Here is a 19,524-nt window from a genome sequence, read left to right as displayed (position 1 = left end):
GTTTTTGCGATGGCATTACCTGCTTTGTAGTTAGATTCACCAAACTTGTATCAGGTTTATAACCAGTGTGTGTAGATTTATTTCATGTAAGATAACAATGCAAGGGTCAGGGTTAGTTGTAACAAGCCTTCGGAGGTATGGGTTCAGTGCTGGGAATGCAAATTATGGGCCTGTCAGGCCAAATAGTGTCCGCCCCCCGCGTCGCAATAGGATTTGTTGTGATTGTCTAACAAGTTGGAAGACAAGGGTTGCTGAAATACTAGTCTAAGTAAATTTGCTCTGTTTTCTTTCTCTCTGTTTCTCCCTCTCTCTCTCTGTCTTTCACTCTCTTCCCACCTCTCTCTCCCTCTCTCACTTTCATCCTTTCTCACTTTCTTCCTCTCTCTCTGGTTCTGTCTGTCTGTCTGTCTGTCTGTCTGTCTCTCTCTCTGTCTAGCGAAGAAACCTAGTTAAGGGCAGTTGGACCTACTATAATTGCTCACACCTATCCATTTGATTGATCAAGGTTAACTTATAGCTAGATACCTCAATATGACAGACATATAACTAAATGTATACAGTGAGGGGGGAAAAAGTATTTGATCCCCTGCTGATTTTGTAGGTTTGCCCACTGACAAAGAAATGATCAGTCTATCATTTTAATGGTCAGTTAATCTGAACAGTGAGAGACAGAATTAAAAAAAAAAAAAAAAAAAAAACGCATGTCAAAAATGTTATAAATTGATTTGCATTTTAATGAGGGAAATAAGTATTTGACCCCTCTGCAAAACATGACTTAGTACATGGTGGCAAAACCCTTGTTGGCAATCACAGAGGTCAGACGTTTCTTGTAGTTGGCCACCAGGTTTGCACACATCTCAGGAGGGATTTTGTCCCACTCCTCTTTGCAGATCTTCTCCAAGTCATTAAGGTTTCGAGGCTGACGTTTGGCAACTCGAACCTTCAGCTCCCTCCACAGATTTTCTATGGGATTAAGGTCTGGAGACTGGCTAGGCCACTCCAGGACCTTAATGTGCTTCTTCTTGAGCCACTCCTTTGTTGCCTTGGCCATGTGTTTTGGTTCATTGTCATGCTGGAATACCCATCCACAACCCATTTTCAATGCCCTGGCTGAGGGAAGGAGGTTCTCACCCAAGATTTGACAGTACATGGCCCCGTTCATCGTCCCTTTGATGCGGTGAAGTTGTCCTGTCCTCTTAGCAGAAAAACACCCCCAAAGCATGTTTCCACCTCCATGTTTGACGGTGGGGATGGTGTTCTTGGGGTCATAGGCAGCATTCCTCCTCCTCCAAACACGGCGAGTTGAGTTGATGCCAAAGAGCTCCATTTTGGTCTCATCTGACCACAACACTTTCACCCAGTTGTCCTCTGAATCATTCAGATGTTCATTGGCAAACTTCAGATGGGCATGTATATGTATTCTTGAGCAGGGGGACCTTGCGGGCGCTGCAGGATTTCAGTTTTCTTGGTGACTATGGTCCCAGCTGCCTTGATCATTGACAAGATCCTCCCGTGTAGTTCTGGGCTGATTTCTCATCGTTCTCATGATCATTGCAACTCCACAAGGTGAGGTCTTGCATGGAGCCCCAGGCCGAGGGAGATTGACAGTTCTTTTGTGTTTCTTCCATTTGCCAATAATCGCACCAACTGTTGTCACCTTCTCACCAAGCTGCTTGGCGATGGTCTTGTAGCCCATTCCAGCCTTGTGTAGGTCTACAATCTTGTCCCTGACATCCTTGGAGAGCTCTTTGGTCTTGGCCATGGTGGAGAGTTTGGAATCTGATTGATTGCTTCTGTGGACAGATGTCTTTTATACAGGTAACAAGATGAGATTAGGAGCACTCCCTTTAAGAGTGTGCTCCTAATCTCAGCTCGTTACCTGTATAAAAGACACCTGGGAGCCAGAAATCTTTCTGATTGAGAGGGGGTCAAATACTTATTTCCCTCATTAAAATGCAAATCAATTTATAACATTTTTGACACGCGTTTTTCTGGATTTTTTTGTTGTTATTCTGTCTCTCACTGTTCAAATAAACCTACCATTAAAATTATAGATTGATCATTTCTTTGTCAGTGGGCAAATGTACAAAATCAGCAGGGGATTAAATACTTTTTCCCCCCACTGTAGTTAGCAACATGTAGATGACCAACTAGATGGCTAAGTGTTGAAAAACGGTTGTTCAGTAAATCCTTCCAGTGATCTAATTGAAGTTAAGTATTAAACTTTACCCTGTGAATTTCTCTGCCCTACGAATGTTGCGACTCTTGTCAAGATTGGAAAGATGAAACAAAATCTCCTCGAGGGATGCCATTAAAGTGCAAGCTACATACAAACAGAAAGCTACAATAACAGTTAGCTAGCTATCGTTAGCTAAATAAAACTGTCTGGCTAGCTAGCTGACTAGGCAGGCTGATGTACAGTGCATTCGTAACATATTCAGACCCCTTCCCTTTTTCCACATTTTGTTACGTTACAGCCTTATTCTAAAATGGATTAAATAAAAAATGTCCCACATCACTTTACACACAATACCCCACGATGACAAAGTGGAAACAGGTTTTTAGACATTTTTGCTAATTTATTGCAAATAAAAAACAAATACCTTATTTACATAAGTATTCAGACCCTTTTCTATGAGACTCTAATTGAGCTCAGTGCATCCTGTTTCCATTGATCATCCTTGAGATGTTTCTACAACTTGATTGGAGTCCACCTGTGGTAAATTCAATTGATGGGACATGATTTGGAAAGGCACACATGTCTATATAAGGTCCCCAGTTGAAAGTGCATGTCAGAGCAAAAACCAAGCCATGAGGTCGAAGGAATTGTCCGTAGAACTCAGAGACAGGATTGTGTCGAAGGCACAGATCTGGGGAAGGGTAATTTCTGCATCATTGAAGGTCCCCAAGAACACAGTGGCCTCCATCATTCTTAAATGGAAAAAGTTTGGAACCATCAAGATTCTTCCTAGAGCTGGTTGCCCAGCCAATCTGGGTAATCGGGGGAGAAGGGCCTTGGTCAGGGAGGTGACCAAAAACCTGATGGTCACTGGCAGAGCTCCAGAGTTCCTCTGTGGAGATGAGAGAACCTTCCAGAAGGACAACCATCTCTGCAGTACTCCACCAATCAGGCCTTTATGGTAGAGTGGCCAGACGGAAGCCACTTCTCAGTAAAAGGCACATGGCAGCCTGCTTGGTGTTTGCCAAAAGGCACCTAATGGACTCTTAGACCATGAGAAAGAATATTCCAAGATTGAACTCTTTGGCCTGAATTCCAAGAGTCACTTCTGGAGGAATCCTTGCACCATCCCTATGGTGAAGCATGGTGGTTGCAGCATCATCTTGTGGGGATGTTTTCAGCGGCAGGGACTGGGAGACTAGTCATGATTGAGGGAAAGATGAACAGAGCAAAGTACAGAGAAGTCCTTGATGAAAACCTGCTCCAGAGTGCACAGAACCTAAGACTGGGGCGAAGGTTCATCTTCCAACTGGACAATGCAGGAGTGGTTTCGGGACAAGTCTCTGAATGTCCTTGAGTGGCCCAGCCAGAGCTCGGACTTGAACCCGATCGAACATCTCTGGAGAGACCTGAAAATAGCTGTGCAGTGACGCTCCCCATCCAACTTGACAGAGCTTGAGAGGATCTGAAGAGAAGAATGGGAGAAACTCCCCAAATACAGGTGTGCCAAGCTTGTAGCATCATCATACCCAAGTACTCAGTAAAGGGTCTGGATACTTAAATGTAATATTTCATTAAAAAAAAAAAAAAATCGAAATTAAAAACAAATTTCGGAATTGGCATTATGGGGTATTGTGTTTAGATTGATGATTTCAAAAAATGTTTAAATCCATTTTAGAATAAGGCTGTAACGTAACAAAATGTGGAAAAAGCCAAGAGGTCTGAATACTTTCCGAATGCACTGTAAATACGTAGCTAGCAAAGTCAATCTAAAATCAATCTTAGAACAGCTTCAATTATTTCTTCCTATTTGACAATATTATCTTATATAAAGACAAATATCAAAGAAAGAGTTTTAACCCTTTTCAGTATTTTCGGTCTTCTGAAGCAGGAGGTAGTCAGCAGGTATTCACCGTAAAAACAACGTCCTTGTAGAGCGATTCTGAGGTGATATATTTGCGCTGACCGAGCGAGCACTTATGAGGTGAAATAGATCTAGAACGTCGTCCCTCTTCCGTGACGCTACAAGGTAAAATAGAGCGAAGCAACCAACATAGCAAAGGACACTTTGTTTCATTACGTAGGCCAGTCAGAATTTTGCAAGTTCAAGCAACAGCCCTATCAATGGAACCTAGAGGTCATTGAATCCCATTGTGACGCAGGGGGTAGGGACACTTTTTGGCATGACAGGTCCCACCAAGCCTGTACCCCAGGAATACCATACCACTGTCACAACTGTGACTCTGATTCAGTGAACATGTCCAAGATTCAGTCATACACACACAAACACCGCTCTCTCTCACACACACTCACACACCACCCCTCTGTCTCTCTCAAACTCAGTCACTCACACACACAAACACAAGCGGCACTCACACCACAAACATTCAGCTGTTTTGTTCAGTTGTTTAGTTGTCAGATGTTTTTGTTTAGTTGAGAAGGGACAGTTAATGGAGTGTACATTTTTTAAATTATTTTATTATTTCTGCCACACAAAAACATATGTTAAACATGGCAATGTTGTTCTCATGTTCTGAATAAAGGCTTTCAATCTTTTGTTTCATGTCATGATTTATGCAATTTTTCAAACTGTTACGTTTCACCCCCAAGCCCTGTTACAACTGACCTGGGAGGTGGTGTAAATTGTAATTTCACTCCTTGTATTTGAGGAAAAAGTCACACCTTGTCAGTTTGATTTAGAGAAATAACACCTATATCAATTTGTAGCAGACAGATGTAAGTTGTTTGTATCAAATTTTGAATTTAGTACCTCAAACAATCTCTGAGAAATTGACAAAAATGCAAAAAGTGTTACAGCCATCCCTGGTCTTCCCTACATACCATTTTTATTAATTTTATTTTTTACAATGTGGCTATTCCTTTTTTAATCTGCTGATTAGACTGAAGAACAAAATAGTACATTGATCAATAGGGTAGAATGCAGGAAATAAATACTTTTAAAACACTTTTGAGAAATGCACATTATTCTTCTGTTAATGTTTTTTTCCTTAACGTGTACTATTCATATCTGTTTAGTTCTATACCTACACACGCTACTTTGTCATAAAAATACTTAGAATGTCTCAAACATGAACATTAATTTACTGTTCATGCATTCACAAGAGTTCAAATGTCAGTTACTTGTGTGATATCATCGGTCTGAGTAAACGTATCAATTTACCATGCATATTCTGCATGTGGTAAACGCCTACTTACAGTACTGTATGTAGTTTCACTTACTTACTGACTTAGTCCTCTTTATTTCGATGCAAAACATAAGGCATTCCACATGTAAGCTGCTTGCCTAGTAGCCTACTTATAATAGTTTCCACCCCCAGGATCACCATCAGTCTCAGACACCATGGCACAGCCCACACCCCTGGAAGCCTCCCTGGGAGCTCTCATTATGGCCTTCCACAAGCATGCTGGCAGTGGAGATGCCAAGACCCTCAGCAAGAAAGCTAACCAACCTTATCAAGGCAGAGCTGTCCAACATCGCTGTGGTGAGTCATTGCAACACCTCGGACCAGTTTCCCGGACACAGATTAGGCCTATAGTCCTGGACTAAAAAGCACTTTCAATTAAGATTATCAATTGAGCATGCTTTTTTTTAAAGATGGAATCCGCAGTGAGGACACGGTCGGCCCAACCGCTGTTATATTTTTTGCTTTGTTGACAAAGCATTGGTGAGGAGCGTCGTGCAATGTGGTAAAAAGGAAATGCAGTATGTATTGTGCTGTTCTATAGCGCGTGCAAGGATATCCGATTGAAAAGTATAAATTGTTTGCAGTAATGTTTTTGTTCTAATATCGCAAACGGTCGTGCCAGTTTTAAAGTGCAGTACTAGGCGTAATCTGTGTCTGGGAAACTAGTCCTTCATAAACCAGCAAATGCTATTCTAATGCTATTTTTTATTTTTATTTATTTTTATTTCACCTTTATTTAACCAGGTAGGCTAGTTGAGAACAAGTTCTAATTTGCAACTGCGACCTGGCCAAGATAAAGCATAGCAATTCGACACATGCAACAACACAAGAGTTACACATGGAATAAACAAAACATACAGTCAATAATAGAGTAGAACAAAAGAAAACAAAATGTCTATATACAGTGAGTGCAAATTAGGTAAGTTAAGGCAATAAATAGGCCACGGTGGTGAAGTAATTACAATATAGCAAGTAAACACTGGAATGGTAGATGTGCAGAAGATGAATGTGCAAGTAGAGATACTGGGGTGCAAAGGAGCAAGATAAATAAATACAGTATGGGGATGAGGTAGGTAGATAGATGGGCTGTTTACAGATGGGCTATGTACAGGTGCAGTGATCTGTGAGCTAGTGAGGGAGATATGAGTCTCCAGCTTCAGAGATTTTTGCAGTTCGTTCCAGTCATTGGCAGCAGAGAACTAAGGAAAGACGACCAAAGGAGGAATTGGCTTTGGGGGTGACCAGTGAGATATACCTGCTGGAGCGCGTGCTACGAGTGGGTGCTGCTATGGTGACCAGTGAGCTGAGATAAGGCGGGGCTTTACCTAGCAAAGACTTGTAGATAACCTGTAGCCAGTGGGTTTGGCGACGAGTATGAAGCGAGGGCCAACCAACGAGTGCGTACAGGTTGCAATGGTGGGTAGTGTATGGGGCTTTGGTGCCAAAACGGATGACACTGTGATAGACTGCATCCAGTTTGTTGAGTAGAGTGTTGGAGGCTATTTTATAGATGACATCACCGAAGTCGAGGATCGGTAGGATGGTCAGTTTTACGAGGGTATGTTTGGCAGCATGAGTGAAGGATGCTTTGTTGCGATATAGGAAGCCGATTGTAGATTTAATTTTGGATCGGAGATGCTTAATGTGAGTCTGGAAGGAAAGTTTACAGTCTAACCAGACACCCAGGTATTTGTAGTTGTACACGTATTCTAAGTCAGAGCCGTCCAGAGTAGTGATGCTGGACGGGCGAGCAGGTGCGGGCAGTGATCGATTGAATAGCATGCATTTAGTTCTACTTGCGTTTAAGAGCAGTTGGAGGCCACGGAAGGAGAGTTGTATGGCATTGAAGCTCGTCTGGAGGTTAGTTAACACAGTGTCCAAAGAGGGGCCAGAAGTATACAGAATGGTGTCGTCTGCGTAAAGGTGGATCAGAGAATCACCAGCAGCAAGAGCAACATCATTGATGTATACAGAGAAAAGTCGGCCCGAGAATTGAACCCTGTGGCACACCCATAGAGACTGCCAGAGGTCCGGACAACAGGCCCTCCGATTTGACACACTGAACTCTATCAGAGAAGTAGTTGGTAAACCAGGCGAGGCAATCATTTGAGAAACCAAGGCTGTCGAGTCTGCCAATAAGAATGTGGTGATTGACAGAGTCGAAAGCCTTGGCCAGGTCGATGAATACGGCTGCACAGTTATGTCTCTTATCGATGGCGGTTATGATGTCGTTTAGGACCTTGAGCGTGGCTGAGGTGCACCCATGACCAGCTCTGAAACCAGATTGCATAGCGGAGAAGGTACGGTGTGATTCGATATGGTCGGTAATCTGTTTGTTAACTTGGCTTTCGAAGACCTTAGAAAGACAGGGTAGGATAGATATCGGTCTGTAGCAGTTTGGGTCTAGAGTGTCACCCCCTTTGAAGAGGAGGATGACCGTGGCAGCTTTACAATCTAGTAATAGGGGTTGCAATAATTTCGGCAGATCATTTCGGCATATCATTTAGAAAGAGAGGGTCCAGATTGTCTAGCCCAGCTGATTTGTATGGGTTCAGATTTTGCAGCTCTTTCAGAACATCAGTTATCTGGATTTGGGTGAAGGAGAAATGGTGGGGGCTTTGGTGGGTTGCTGTGGAGGGTGCTGGGCAGTTGACCGGGGTAGGGGTAGCCAGGTGGAAAGCATGGCCAGCCGTAGAGAAATGTTAATTGAAATTCTCAATTATAGTGGATTTATCGGTGATTTATCGGTTATTGTTATGTGTTGTGATTTTAATAAAACATTAACATGAAATATAGTTTAATTGAGATTGACTGATTAAAATGCCTGGAGTCTCATTCATTTAGTAGCCTACTAATGACAGCAAAGTATAGATATCCTAATGTATTGTCTTCCTTGTGATCCAATCCCTTCCCTTCACGTTCTCTTGACATGTGTGAAGTGTCAGCCATTCAGTGCGATTGACAACAAAATAATGATATCCTAATGTGTTGTGTCTTCCTTGTGATCTTATATTACGTTGTCATGAGCAGAAGGGTGGTCCTGAAGGGGATGACCTGATGACGATGCTGGACCAGGACGGCGCTCTGAACTTCATGGAGTACCTTACCCTGATTGTATCCCTTGCCTGCATGTGCAACTGCGTCCTGGAAGGGAAAATGTTTTTGCATTTCATGAAAAGACCTGCCTGCTTCCATCTGCTTTCTACAGTGTATTGCATTAGGCCTACATGTCACACTAATGTCTCATATCTCATTGAGTAAATTGGGTAAATGCCCTCCTCCCTGTGTCCACACGCATGCAAGCACGCCAGCACGCACACATAGACACAAAGGTTTGCATAACTGCAATAATTATGAGACTGATCCTCAAATACATGCACCCACATGGATTCTTTGTCAGAAAGTAGCATGGCGCTTGCAACGACAGGCTAGTGGGTTTGATTCCTGGGAACACCCGTTGTAAAATTTAGGCACGCATGACTAAATCGCTTTGGATAAAAGCCTCTGCTAAATGGCGTATATTGTTAGATTATATTATTATATTAAGATCTCAAGAAGGCTGCTAAACAGAGCATAGCATGTGAGATAGTAAACAGGGTGTGTAGGCTATGTGTAGGCCTAAGTATTTACCGTGATATGTTTTATCTTTGCTGCTAATAAATGGGCAAAATACCCAACCAAAGATCCACGTTTGGAAAGCGGTTTGTTTTGCACACGTTTATAAACATTTGCAATCCCGCCTGTGCTATAGACTCTAGTGTACTTTTTAGTCTGTTTATAAAGCTGTAGCAATTTTTTAAGTAAAATAAAAATTAAAAAATGAGGTCACTCTTTTTAGTAACAGGCCGGGTTTATTACGCATGCTCCGATTACTGTAGTACTCACCCCGACAGAGACAAAAAAACTGAATCGTGACAGAATTTCCGAGGCTGATGTGATTCGGTAAAGGAAGGTTGAGAGACGACTAGGTGGGGAGTAGCCTACCAAGCGCATAATCTGGCAGCATTTGGAACGGTGTGTGTATTTTCATGATCGCTTTCATTTCATTTCGTTACAAATTCCATTTCTCTCTTCCATTTGGCTTCATTTTTTATTTTAAAGTTTTTTTGAGGGTTGTAGGCTCATGCGCATGCGTCCATTTCCAATAATGCGCAAAACCGATGTCTATTATGGCTAAACACGCTATATTGATCCAGGAGTTATGAATATCTATTTTGCAGTTTGTTATGATAACGGTAGGCCTATCATGTCTAATTCATCGAAGGAGGCACAATCGGATTGAACGCTTACTTCTTCAGTGATGGACGCTCTGGTTCGTATTAGTGTGAGTAACATGTATCTGGTCATGTCAGTGTTTGTATATGTTTACATGGTTTGTTGTTTCCCCGTTGTAGTCTACTAATAGCCTATTACATTGTATAGGCTAATGATGCAGGCAGTTGCCTAAAGCCTAGGCTACCAGAAACAGATCACCATTTATTTTCAGGTGTCTGATTCGCCCCCATATGCATCTGTCGGACCCCTCTTATTAGTCGACGTAATAATTTCCAACATTTAACACGGCTCAATGTAACACATTGATATCTTTTTTTTATGTGATATAAGTCTGTCTATACACTGTTTTCTAGAAAAGCTATTCCCCTTCCACCCCATTCCTCTATCTTGAATGTGATCATGAATTCGTTATGATGGCCTAAATAGTCTTCAACCTAGACCAAAAGGAAACATATATTTATGTTTTAAATAACACTATCCTTTACCATACTATTCCCATTAGGCAATATTCCAATTTCCATTGAATTCACCTGCAAATATGTGGATGCCTACCAAATGTATTGAACTACTTATAGGCCTTTTACAGGCGTTACCCTTTTTGGGGAACATTTCTGAGAACTAGGCTTTAAGGTGCTCTATCGTGTATATATATTTTTGGGTGGACAACAAAAATGCTAAAGAAATGTAGACCATATGCCTATTCAAATGCAACATTAGACACACTGGAAACAAATAAAGAAGCGGTGCATCTAAAATGCAACGCGTTTTGTGCTTGATCTGGGGATGCGCAGGGACCAGGGATGCTCGTTACCATGGAGACGGGATGCAGGAAAGCGGCCCGGTCTTGCGCTGCAGACGGGGAGATAAAAAAAAATAGGGTACCGAATATTGCACAGCGCAATAGCCTAACCTAGTTTAAAAAAAAAATGTAACTATGAGAGACTGAAAATAACTCCATTTACGCACTATATTAAGGAATGAAAAGGGAGTCCTTAAATATTTGCATCTCACAAATCTCCCATGCCACACCTTGTGGCGAGGCAGAAATAGGCCTAGGCCTCGCTTTCAGTTTCTACTATCCCATCTGGGTGCGTCGCTCAGATTATCATGGAATAAAACCTTCATATCATGGTGCCTAGATTCCAGTTGAAGGTAAGAAATACGCTGTAGCACAACACGTGTTCTGGAAACCAAACCGGTGACAGACAGACATCGCATTGCAAATTACATTTCGCTGTAATATCGAATATAGGTCCTATTTGGAAAAATAATTTGTGGGCGTCAATAGATTGTAGCCAGTGTAGCATAGCCTGTCTAGCCTATTGCTAATTTAGCCGCCGGCTGTTTTGAACAGAACAAGAAAGGACAGGACGGAGTTGACATTGGTGAATGACAGCGAGACAGGATCTCTAACCATGTCCTGCTGGTAAATTATACATTATCTTTTTCTTTAACCTCCAGGTCTGCATGTTTTTTTAATGATGTGATGTGTGTGTGGATTGTTTAGTATTGCTTCATATAATAAAAATAAAAAAATGTCACTTTGGTGCAATTTTAACAAGTAGGCTATGTGGTACATTTTCACAACTCTAAGCACAAAAATCCAAACGAAAATGGCTCATGTTTCAAAACTCTAAGCACATTTTAAATGAACTGAGTACAACAAATTAATTCACAGTCACTTGTTAACTGCATCAAATCACTCTTTCAAGTTGGATTCAATCGAAGTATCTGCTTTTCAAAATGCAATAGGCCTACTTTTGATATGATGTTCTTGTCATTTGTTAACAATACAATTAACTATCACTTAATCAAACTGCTCAAAACTGATAACTGCTGAACCAAAATTATGTAGTGTCTAGTTAACGTATATACTGTACACTGAACAAAAAAATAAACACAACATGCAACAATTAAAAATATTTTACTTACATACAAGGAAATCAGTCAATTGAAATAAATTCATTAGGCGCTAATCTATGGATTTCACATGACTGAGAATACAGATATGCAAATGTTGGTCACAGATACCTTAAAAAAAAGGTAAGGGTGTAGATCAGAAAACCAGACAGTATCTGGTGTGACCACCATTTGCCTCATGCAGCGCAACACTTCTCCGTCGCATAGAGTTGATCAGGCTGTTTATTGTGACCTGTGGAATATTGTCCGACTACTCTTCAATGGCTGTGTGAAGATGCTGGGTATTGGCAGGAACTGGAACACGCTGTCGTACACATCGATCCAGAGCATCCCAAACATGCTCATTGGGTGACATGTCTGGTGAATATGAAGGCCATGGAAGAACTGGGACATTTTCAGTTTCCAGAAATTGTGTACAGATCCTTGAGACACTGGGCCGTGCATTATCATGCTGAAACATGAGGTGATGAATGACAAGACAATGGGCCTCAGGATTTCTTCAAGGTATCCCTGTGCATTAAAATTGCTAATCGATAAAATGCAACTGTGTTCGTTGTCCGTAGCTTATGCCTGCCCATAACATAACCCCACTACCACCATGCGGCACTCAGTTCACAACGTTGAAACCACTCGCCCACACGGCGCCATACTGCCCGGCAATCTGCCCGGCATAGTTTAAACCGGGATTCATCTGTGAAGTGCACACTTCTCCAGCTTGCCAGTGGCCATCGAAGGTGAGCATTTGCCCACAAGTCGGTTATGACACCGAACTGCAGTCAGGTCAAGACCCTGGTGAGGACGACGAGCACGCAGATGAGCTTCCCTGGGACGGTTTCTGACAGTTTGTGCAGAAATTCTTCGGTTGTGCAAACCGAAGAACCAAAAGGGGTTCTTCAAAGGGTTATCCTATGGGGACAGCCGAAGAACCCTTTAAGGTTCTAGATGGCAACTTTTTTTTCTAAGAGTGTAGTGTACAATGTACTGCTGAAAGATCTGGGTTGTGTATAGCAATATATTCCACTCACTATCTGAATTTCATTGATGCACTGTAAGCTAATACATTTTGTCAAGCAGATAGATAGGTGGTACTGCTTCAGTTGACAAGTCACATAGAAAATGTGATCTTGTACAATGTTGCATGGGGCAGAAAACACTATGCAACGTTTTTAGAAAACTGCTTCACAATAACCTTATTTCTGATGATTTGTCCTACGTATGTACTGTATAAGGATAATAAAACTGTAAGACTGACATATTTCTCAACATCCTCACAACCTGCCATTGGATACAAAAAATGTCAATTTATAGTCAAATACTGTATGGAAAATGCGATTGGATTAAATGGTAGTTAAAATGAGTAAATGGTAAGCCTATCATTATCTGATGTATTGGTGACTTGAACCAAATGTGCACACGGTATTTCACGGAAACCTTAGATTTTTCATGAATGGCTCAGGGGTGAAAGATGTGTGAAACCCCAGTGAATGCACAGTCAAAGGTTCTGAACATAAGATAGGGGGCATTACAAGTGTTATCAGTTAAGAGTTTTTTACTTAAAATTTTGAAAATGTACTACTTACATCTGAACATTTTACCAAAGTGATTGAAAAAGCTGTAATGTGGGAAATGTATCAATTGATTTAGGCTGTGCTATATTTAAGCAATAAGGCACAAGGAGGTGTAGTATATGACCAATATACCACAGCTAAGTGCCGTTCTTAAGCACGACACAACGCAGAGTGCCTGGATACAGCCCTTAGCCGTGGTATATTGCCCATATACCACAAAACCCTGAGGTGCCTTATTACTATTATAAACTGGTTATCAATGTAATTAGAGCAGTAAAAATAAATGTTTTGTCACACCAGTGGTATATGGTCTGATATACCACGGCTGTCAACCAATCAGCATTCAGGGCTTGAACCACTCAGTTTATATTGTTGCTTAAATCATATAATGAAATATAAATAATGTAATTTAAGTGGATGTGATCAGTTTAGAAAATTCAAAGGGAGGTTGTTATCCTCTTCCTCTCCCCTCTGCATGAGAGCAATCAATATAATGGATATCTGTTAGGTTAAGTGGTTTTCAATGTAATCCGTCTGATTAAATTGTGTCAGTGTGTGTGTGTGTGTGTGTGTGTGTGTGTGTGTGTGTGTGTGTGTGTGTGTGTGTGTGTGTGTGTTTGTGCGTGTGTGTGTGTGTGTGTGCATGTCTGTGTGTGTGAGGGAGTGAGGGAGTGAGTGAGTGTCAGTGTGAGTGTGCCACTGTGAGTGTCAATGTGTGTGTGTGTGCGTTATCAGTATTGATGCATTCCTGCAGCAGTTACACTCTCATAAAAAAAGGGTTCCAAAAGGGTTCTTTGGCTGTCCTCATAGGAGAACCCTTTTTGGGTTTAATGTTGAACCCCTCTGTAGAAAAGGTTCTACCTGCAACCAAAAAGGGTTCTTCAAAGGGTTCTCCTATGGGGACAGCCAAAGTACCCTTTAAGGCTCTAGATAGCACCTTTTTTCTAAGAGTAAAGTCTCCTGATGCTGCTACAGTTTACTGGGGGAGTTCCTTCCTTCATTCATTCACTCACTCACTCACTCACTCACTCACTCATTCACTCATTAATTCATTAATTTCCTTCACTCAGAGTAGGAATGCTGATCTAGGATCAGGTCCCCCCTGTCCATGTAATCTTACTCATTATGATCTAAAAAGTTAAACAGCTAGAATCTAGCCGCTAGCTGTTTTAGCCAGAGCTTTATGTCCCAGACCTCTGTCAAGGGAAACCACAGAAGCAACACACCTAGTCTTGGACCTATCAGTGTCCACTGTCTAGCTCTAAGGGACACGCTATCTTCAGCACTACAAATGCATTTCCTCCATTCATCCTTCCGATCTAGGTCTGTATTCATAAAACGTCTCAGAGTAGGAGTGCTGGTCTTGGATCAGGTCACACTGTCCATATAGATCTTATTCATTATGCTCTAAAAGGCAAAACTGATCCTAGATCAGCACTTCTGCATGAAACTTTATGAATACACCCAGGTATGGTGTGTGTGACAGCAGGGAGCACCAGTCTATACAGCAGAGGTGTGTGGAATGAACTCATCGGGACCAGGGGTCACACACACACACACTCCGGATGAGGCGTGTGCAGGAATTACAAAACGTCTGGTCCTCCTTCCTTATTGATATTTAACGAGTCTCACACTGTTTTGACAGCCCATTGAGGACAGCTATTTATAAAGCCCACTGTCATAATGTCACATGTTAACACTTAGCTAGAGAAATCTCTGCCCCTCTCTCACGCTACGGCTGCATCCCAAATGGCACTCTATTATCTATATCAGGGGTATTCAACTCTTACCCTACGAAGTCCGGAACCTGCTGGTTTTCTGTTCTACCTGATAATTAACTACACTCACCTAGTGTCCCAGGTCTAAATCAGTCCCTGATTATAGGGGAACAATGAAAAATCGCAGTGGAATTGGCTTCGAGGCCCAGAGTTCAGTTTGATGGCCCTATATAGTGCATTCTTTTTTACCAAGGCCCATAGGGCTCTGGTCAAAGTTAGTGCACTATATAGGCAATAGGGTGCCATTTGGGATGCCAGCCTACCTCTCCTCCTTCAACCTCTCAGCCTCTCTGTATCTCACTCAGTTACCGAGACCGTTCATCTCCTGTGCTCTGTGTTCTCGTGACTTGCATGTTTATGGATCTTGAGTGCTGCAGTTTATTGTAGTTGGTGGTACAGCTATTTCTTTTATTTCTATACCTCTCTTAAATTTTCTTCATGTCATTCCTCTGTTTCTGTCCCGTACATACTTCAGTCTCTTTTCAAAACATTTATTATAAATTCATCCCTGGACCCCTTCTTTTTTTTGTCTTGGTGGGTTCATTTTAGTTCAATTAATTACAGTAATTCCCTTGAATATCAAGGTAGTAGAGACTCCGCATTTACATTACATTTAGGTAATTTAGCAAACACTCTTATCCAGAGCGACTTACAGTAGTGGCCCACAACCCTGACCTTGCAAGCACCATGCTCTACCAACTGAGCGACATGGGACAACCTTAGGTCTGTCTATTTGCTGTACCTGTGTGATTCATTGACTCTCTACCTCTCCCTCCTCCCCAGTCTAACATGAAGAGCATGGAGCGGGAGCTGCATTGCCCGGTGTGTAAGGAGATCGTCAAGCAGCCCGTGGTCCTGCCATGTCAGCACAGCGTCTGTCTGATGTGTGCCTCCGAGGTCCTGGTTCAAAATGGCTACCCTCCTCCGGAGTTGCCACCCGAGCCCAACTCTCCTGCCTCCACCCCCAACACCCGCTCTCCCCACCAGGCACGCAGGCCCATGCCCAGCAAGGCCGACCATCGACCCATTGACCGGGTGCTACGTTCAGGTAATGTTTGTGTGTGTGTGTGTGAGTGTGTGTGCACATGAGAGAGAGAGTGTGTGTGTCTTTAGATTCAATGTTGAATGTGACGATTAATAGGACTAGTCTGGGGATTCGATGGGAATACACACATCCTCCTTTGATTCTTTTTTTACTCTATTCTCCTCCACCCTTTACCCATCCCCTCTCCCACCCTCTATCCAGGATTTGGGACCTATCTGTCGCCGGGGCGACGTCGTAAGGAACCACCCCATGCAATGTTATTTCCATGCCCGCCCTGTGGGAGGGAGGTAGAGCTGGGAGAGAAGGGCCTGACTGACTGCCTACGTAACCTCACCTTGGAGCGCATTGTAGAGAGGTAACACACACACACTTATACACACTTACACTTGTACATGCACGCACGCACACACGCACATATGCACAATCATATGGAGTGGAGGTGTCGGTGTCTTGTGAGCCCTTACTTGAAAAATCGAGAATTTCACGTGATCCCATGTGATCTTATGTGAAGTTAATGTGATAACATGTAAAGCAACATGCAAAAACATGATCACATTTGGTGTTCCGAAATGACGTTTTCACATGATTTTCTGAATTTTCTGTGAAATCGTGGTTTTTCTGTAAGGGAGGATGTAGCCCTCCCTGCCTGCAAAATCACTGTCACCATCGGGATGGAATTTCTGTTTAAGATTTTTGTTTCCCAAGACACTCTTATCCAGAGCAACTTACAGGAGCAGTTAGGGTTACGTGCCTTGCTCAAGGGCACCTCGGCAGTTTTTTCACCTAGTCGGGGATTTGAACCAGCGACCTTTCGGTTATTGGCCTAACATCTTAACCGCTAGGCTACCTGCTGCCCCTGACACACACGCACACACACATACACGTGCACAAACACACTCACACAAAGATACATATTAAAACAGCATTCACACTGTGTTGTGGTCGGTTGTTACATGCCTATATGCTGCAGGGTAGGCTATAGTGTAACATTTCAATTAGTAGCAGCTTTAGCCCCTTAAATAGTGAGTGAGAGAACGTGTCCAAGTTCTGCGTCCCAAATGGCACCCTGGTAAAAAGTAGCTCACTATATAGTGGGAATAGGGTGCCAAGTGCTGACTCTTGTTAATCAGCGTGAAGCTCAGCTAGAGAGGAAACTAGCAGATCTCCCAAGCTAGCAGAGCTCCTGCAACCTACTGCAGCAGACATACACTGCACTTCCACTGGACTACTGCAGTGTAACTGCAAACAACTTATTTTCCCCTTGTACTGTAATCTCTTTATGATATTTATCACCATGTCTACCCATCCACTCTCTCTCTGTCTTGGCACCGTTTTCTCCTTCCACCGTATTATTTTTTTGTCTCTCTTTTTTCCACCTCTTTTCGCCCTTTCTACTACTATCCAGCCCTAATTCGCCCGATGCTCTCTCTTTCTCTCCCCTACCCTCCTCCCTTTAATCATTCCCCTCTCCTCCCCCCACTCCCTCTCTCCCCTCCTCCTCTTAGGTACAGACACACAGTGAGCCTGGGCAGTGTGGCTGTAATGTGTCAGTTCTGCAAGCCTCCCCAGTCCCTGGAGGCCACTAAGGGCTGCGCCGACTGCCGAGCCAGCTTCTGTAACGAGTGTTTCAAGCTCTACCACCCCTGGGGGACACCGCGCGCCCAGCACGAACACGTCCAGCCCACCCTCAACTTTAGGCCCAAGGTGAGGCCTGCCTCTCTCTCATCCCTCTCTATCCTCTCTCATCCCTCTCTTCTCTCCTCTCTCTCATCCCTCTTGCCTCTCCTCCTCCAGGTTCTGTCGTGTCCTGAGCATGACCAGGAGCGTCTGCACTTCTACTGTAGGACGTGCCAGCGGTTGCTGTGCCCGCTCTGCAAGCTGCGCCGTGTACACGCCGGGCACAAAGTGGCGCCAGTCGCCCAGGCCTACCAGACTCTCAAGGTGGGCACCTGGGTGCAATAGCTTAATTGGTTATAGCATGGTTCCTGCATTGGCCTTATACTGTACAATATACTGAATAATGTGTGTAATACCCTTTAGCTGCTTTGAATAAAAGTACCTGCTAAATGGCAATGTTAGTTATACTCAGTGGCATTAGTGGATATCACATGCAATGGAGATTGGCCCTCAATGGTTGGTGGTTAGTCTAGTAGTACAGTGCGTGACAGAAAAGGGGTAAGAGTAGCCATTGAACTGTGGGTTTAGATCATCCAGTGTGTAAGAGATGAGTACAGTTAAAATGTAGGGTAATACAGAGCTACTGTTGTGCATTAGGATTAAGTCTAGTCTGGGGTGTTAAACTCTTTGTTTGTCGTCACTGTTTATTTGTCAGGACAAGATTACCAAGGAGATGAACTACGTTCTGGCCAACCAGGAGACGGTGCTGGGCCAGATCACACAGCTGGAGAGTGCCATCACTCAGACAGAGGTGACTAAATAATACTGCAGTCTGCAAAGCTCCAGAAATACCCCACCAGAGGAGTATACCACAAAGCAGAATCAATGAGTTAGCCAGCTAACTTTGATAAAGAACCAGCAATAACTATAGGTTTTCTGGTTTGTGAAGAAAGGTCAACTTAGATATGTGTTTTTGGTTGTTGAGTCAATTAGACCATGGCCATTTCAAGTTATTTCAGAATATTTAGGCAAATTAGGATCATTGATCCTACTGACCACACCACGATGGACAACATTGTTTACCACAGTAAACATCATATGCTACTGTATACTGTATATAAAATATCTTGCTCTATGGTCCTAACCTGTGTGTTGCTGTGTAATACATCATCTCTGTGGTCCACCTAACCTCCCTGTGTGTTGCTGTCTGACTGTTGAACAGCGTAGCCAGTGTTAATCACAGAATGAAATAGAACACAACTCTAGAATAATATCGATTCATATACAGTATATCTATATAGTCCTAACCTCCCTGTGTGTTGCTGTCTGTCCCCAGGCGAACAGCGTAGCGGCACGGGAGCAGCTGTCTCAGAGCGTGAGGGACCTGACTGCCCTCCTCGCCGAGCGCCACGCCTCATTGACCGAAGCCCTGGAGAGGGCGAGGCAGAAGCGGGGCGAGGCGTTGGCGGGCCAGGTGGCGGAGAGGCGGAGCCTGCTGGAGCATGCAGGCCTCATGGCGTTCTCCCAGGAGCTGCTGAAGGAGACGGACCCGCCCTGCTTCGTCCAGGCAGCGCGCCAGACACACAGCAGGTACACACAATAGGTCTGACTGGCTGGACAGCAGACAGCGTGGCAACTTATACAAATAGCACCCTATTGTTATACAAATGACACCCTATTCCACATAGGGCTCTGGTCAAAAGCACTGTAGGGAATAGGGTGCTATTTGGGACGCATACCCAGGGCTCTTTAACTCCCTAGTTTTGTTGTTTGTTCATTTTTCTGTTCCTTTGTTTTTGTTTCTCTGTTCTTATTGTTCCGTTTCTCCTCCCACTCCTTCTATCAATGTCTATTGTCTATGCTTCTTTCCTTTTTTTGTGTTTTCGCTGCTCATCCCACATCACCAGCAAAATAACAAATGGACACAAGAGGGAAC

At 43.2% G+C, this 19,524-nt stretch overlaps 1 protein-coding gene across 7 annotated transcripts in view; it reads left to right on the top strand.

Moving 5' to 3' along the window:
* trim46b (tripartite motif containing 46b) overlaps nt 1-19,524 on the top strand; it is a 32,555-nt gene that overhangs the window by 1,143 nt on the left and 11,888 nt on the right. For 5 of the 7 annotated variants that reach the window (XM_082961077.1, XM_082961080.1, XM_082961081.1 and 2 more), the window contains 9 exons: nt 5,518-5,682; nt 8,416-9,399; nt 9,606-9,709; nt 15,710-15,974; nt 16,173-16,326; nt 17,477-17,675; nt 17,766-17,912; nt 18,304-18,399; nt 18,925-19,178. In XM_082961077.1, the coding sequence (XP_082817203.1) occupies nt 9,686-9,709; nt 15,710-15,974; nt 16,173-16,326; nt 17,477-17,675; nt 17,766-17,912; nt 18,304-18,399; nt 18,925-19,178 (1,139 nt within the window). In that variant the 5' untranslated portion in view covers nt 5,518-5,682; nt 8,416-9,399; nt 9,606-9,685. The other 2 variants (XM_045694609.2, XM_014142105.3) reach the window with 2 other exon arrangements.

The sequence above is a fragment of the Salmo salar genome, chromosome 14 (assembly GCF_965601325.2).
Source record: "Salmo salar chromosome 14, fSalSal1, whole genome shotgun sequence".
Taxonomy (NCBI): Eukaryota; Metazoa; Chordata; class Actinopteri; order Salmoniformes; family Salmonidae; genus Salmo; species Salmo salar.
The sequence above is the reverse complement of the archived record's forward strand: the minus strand, read 5'-3'. Positions and strand labels throughout refer to the sequence as shown.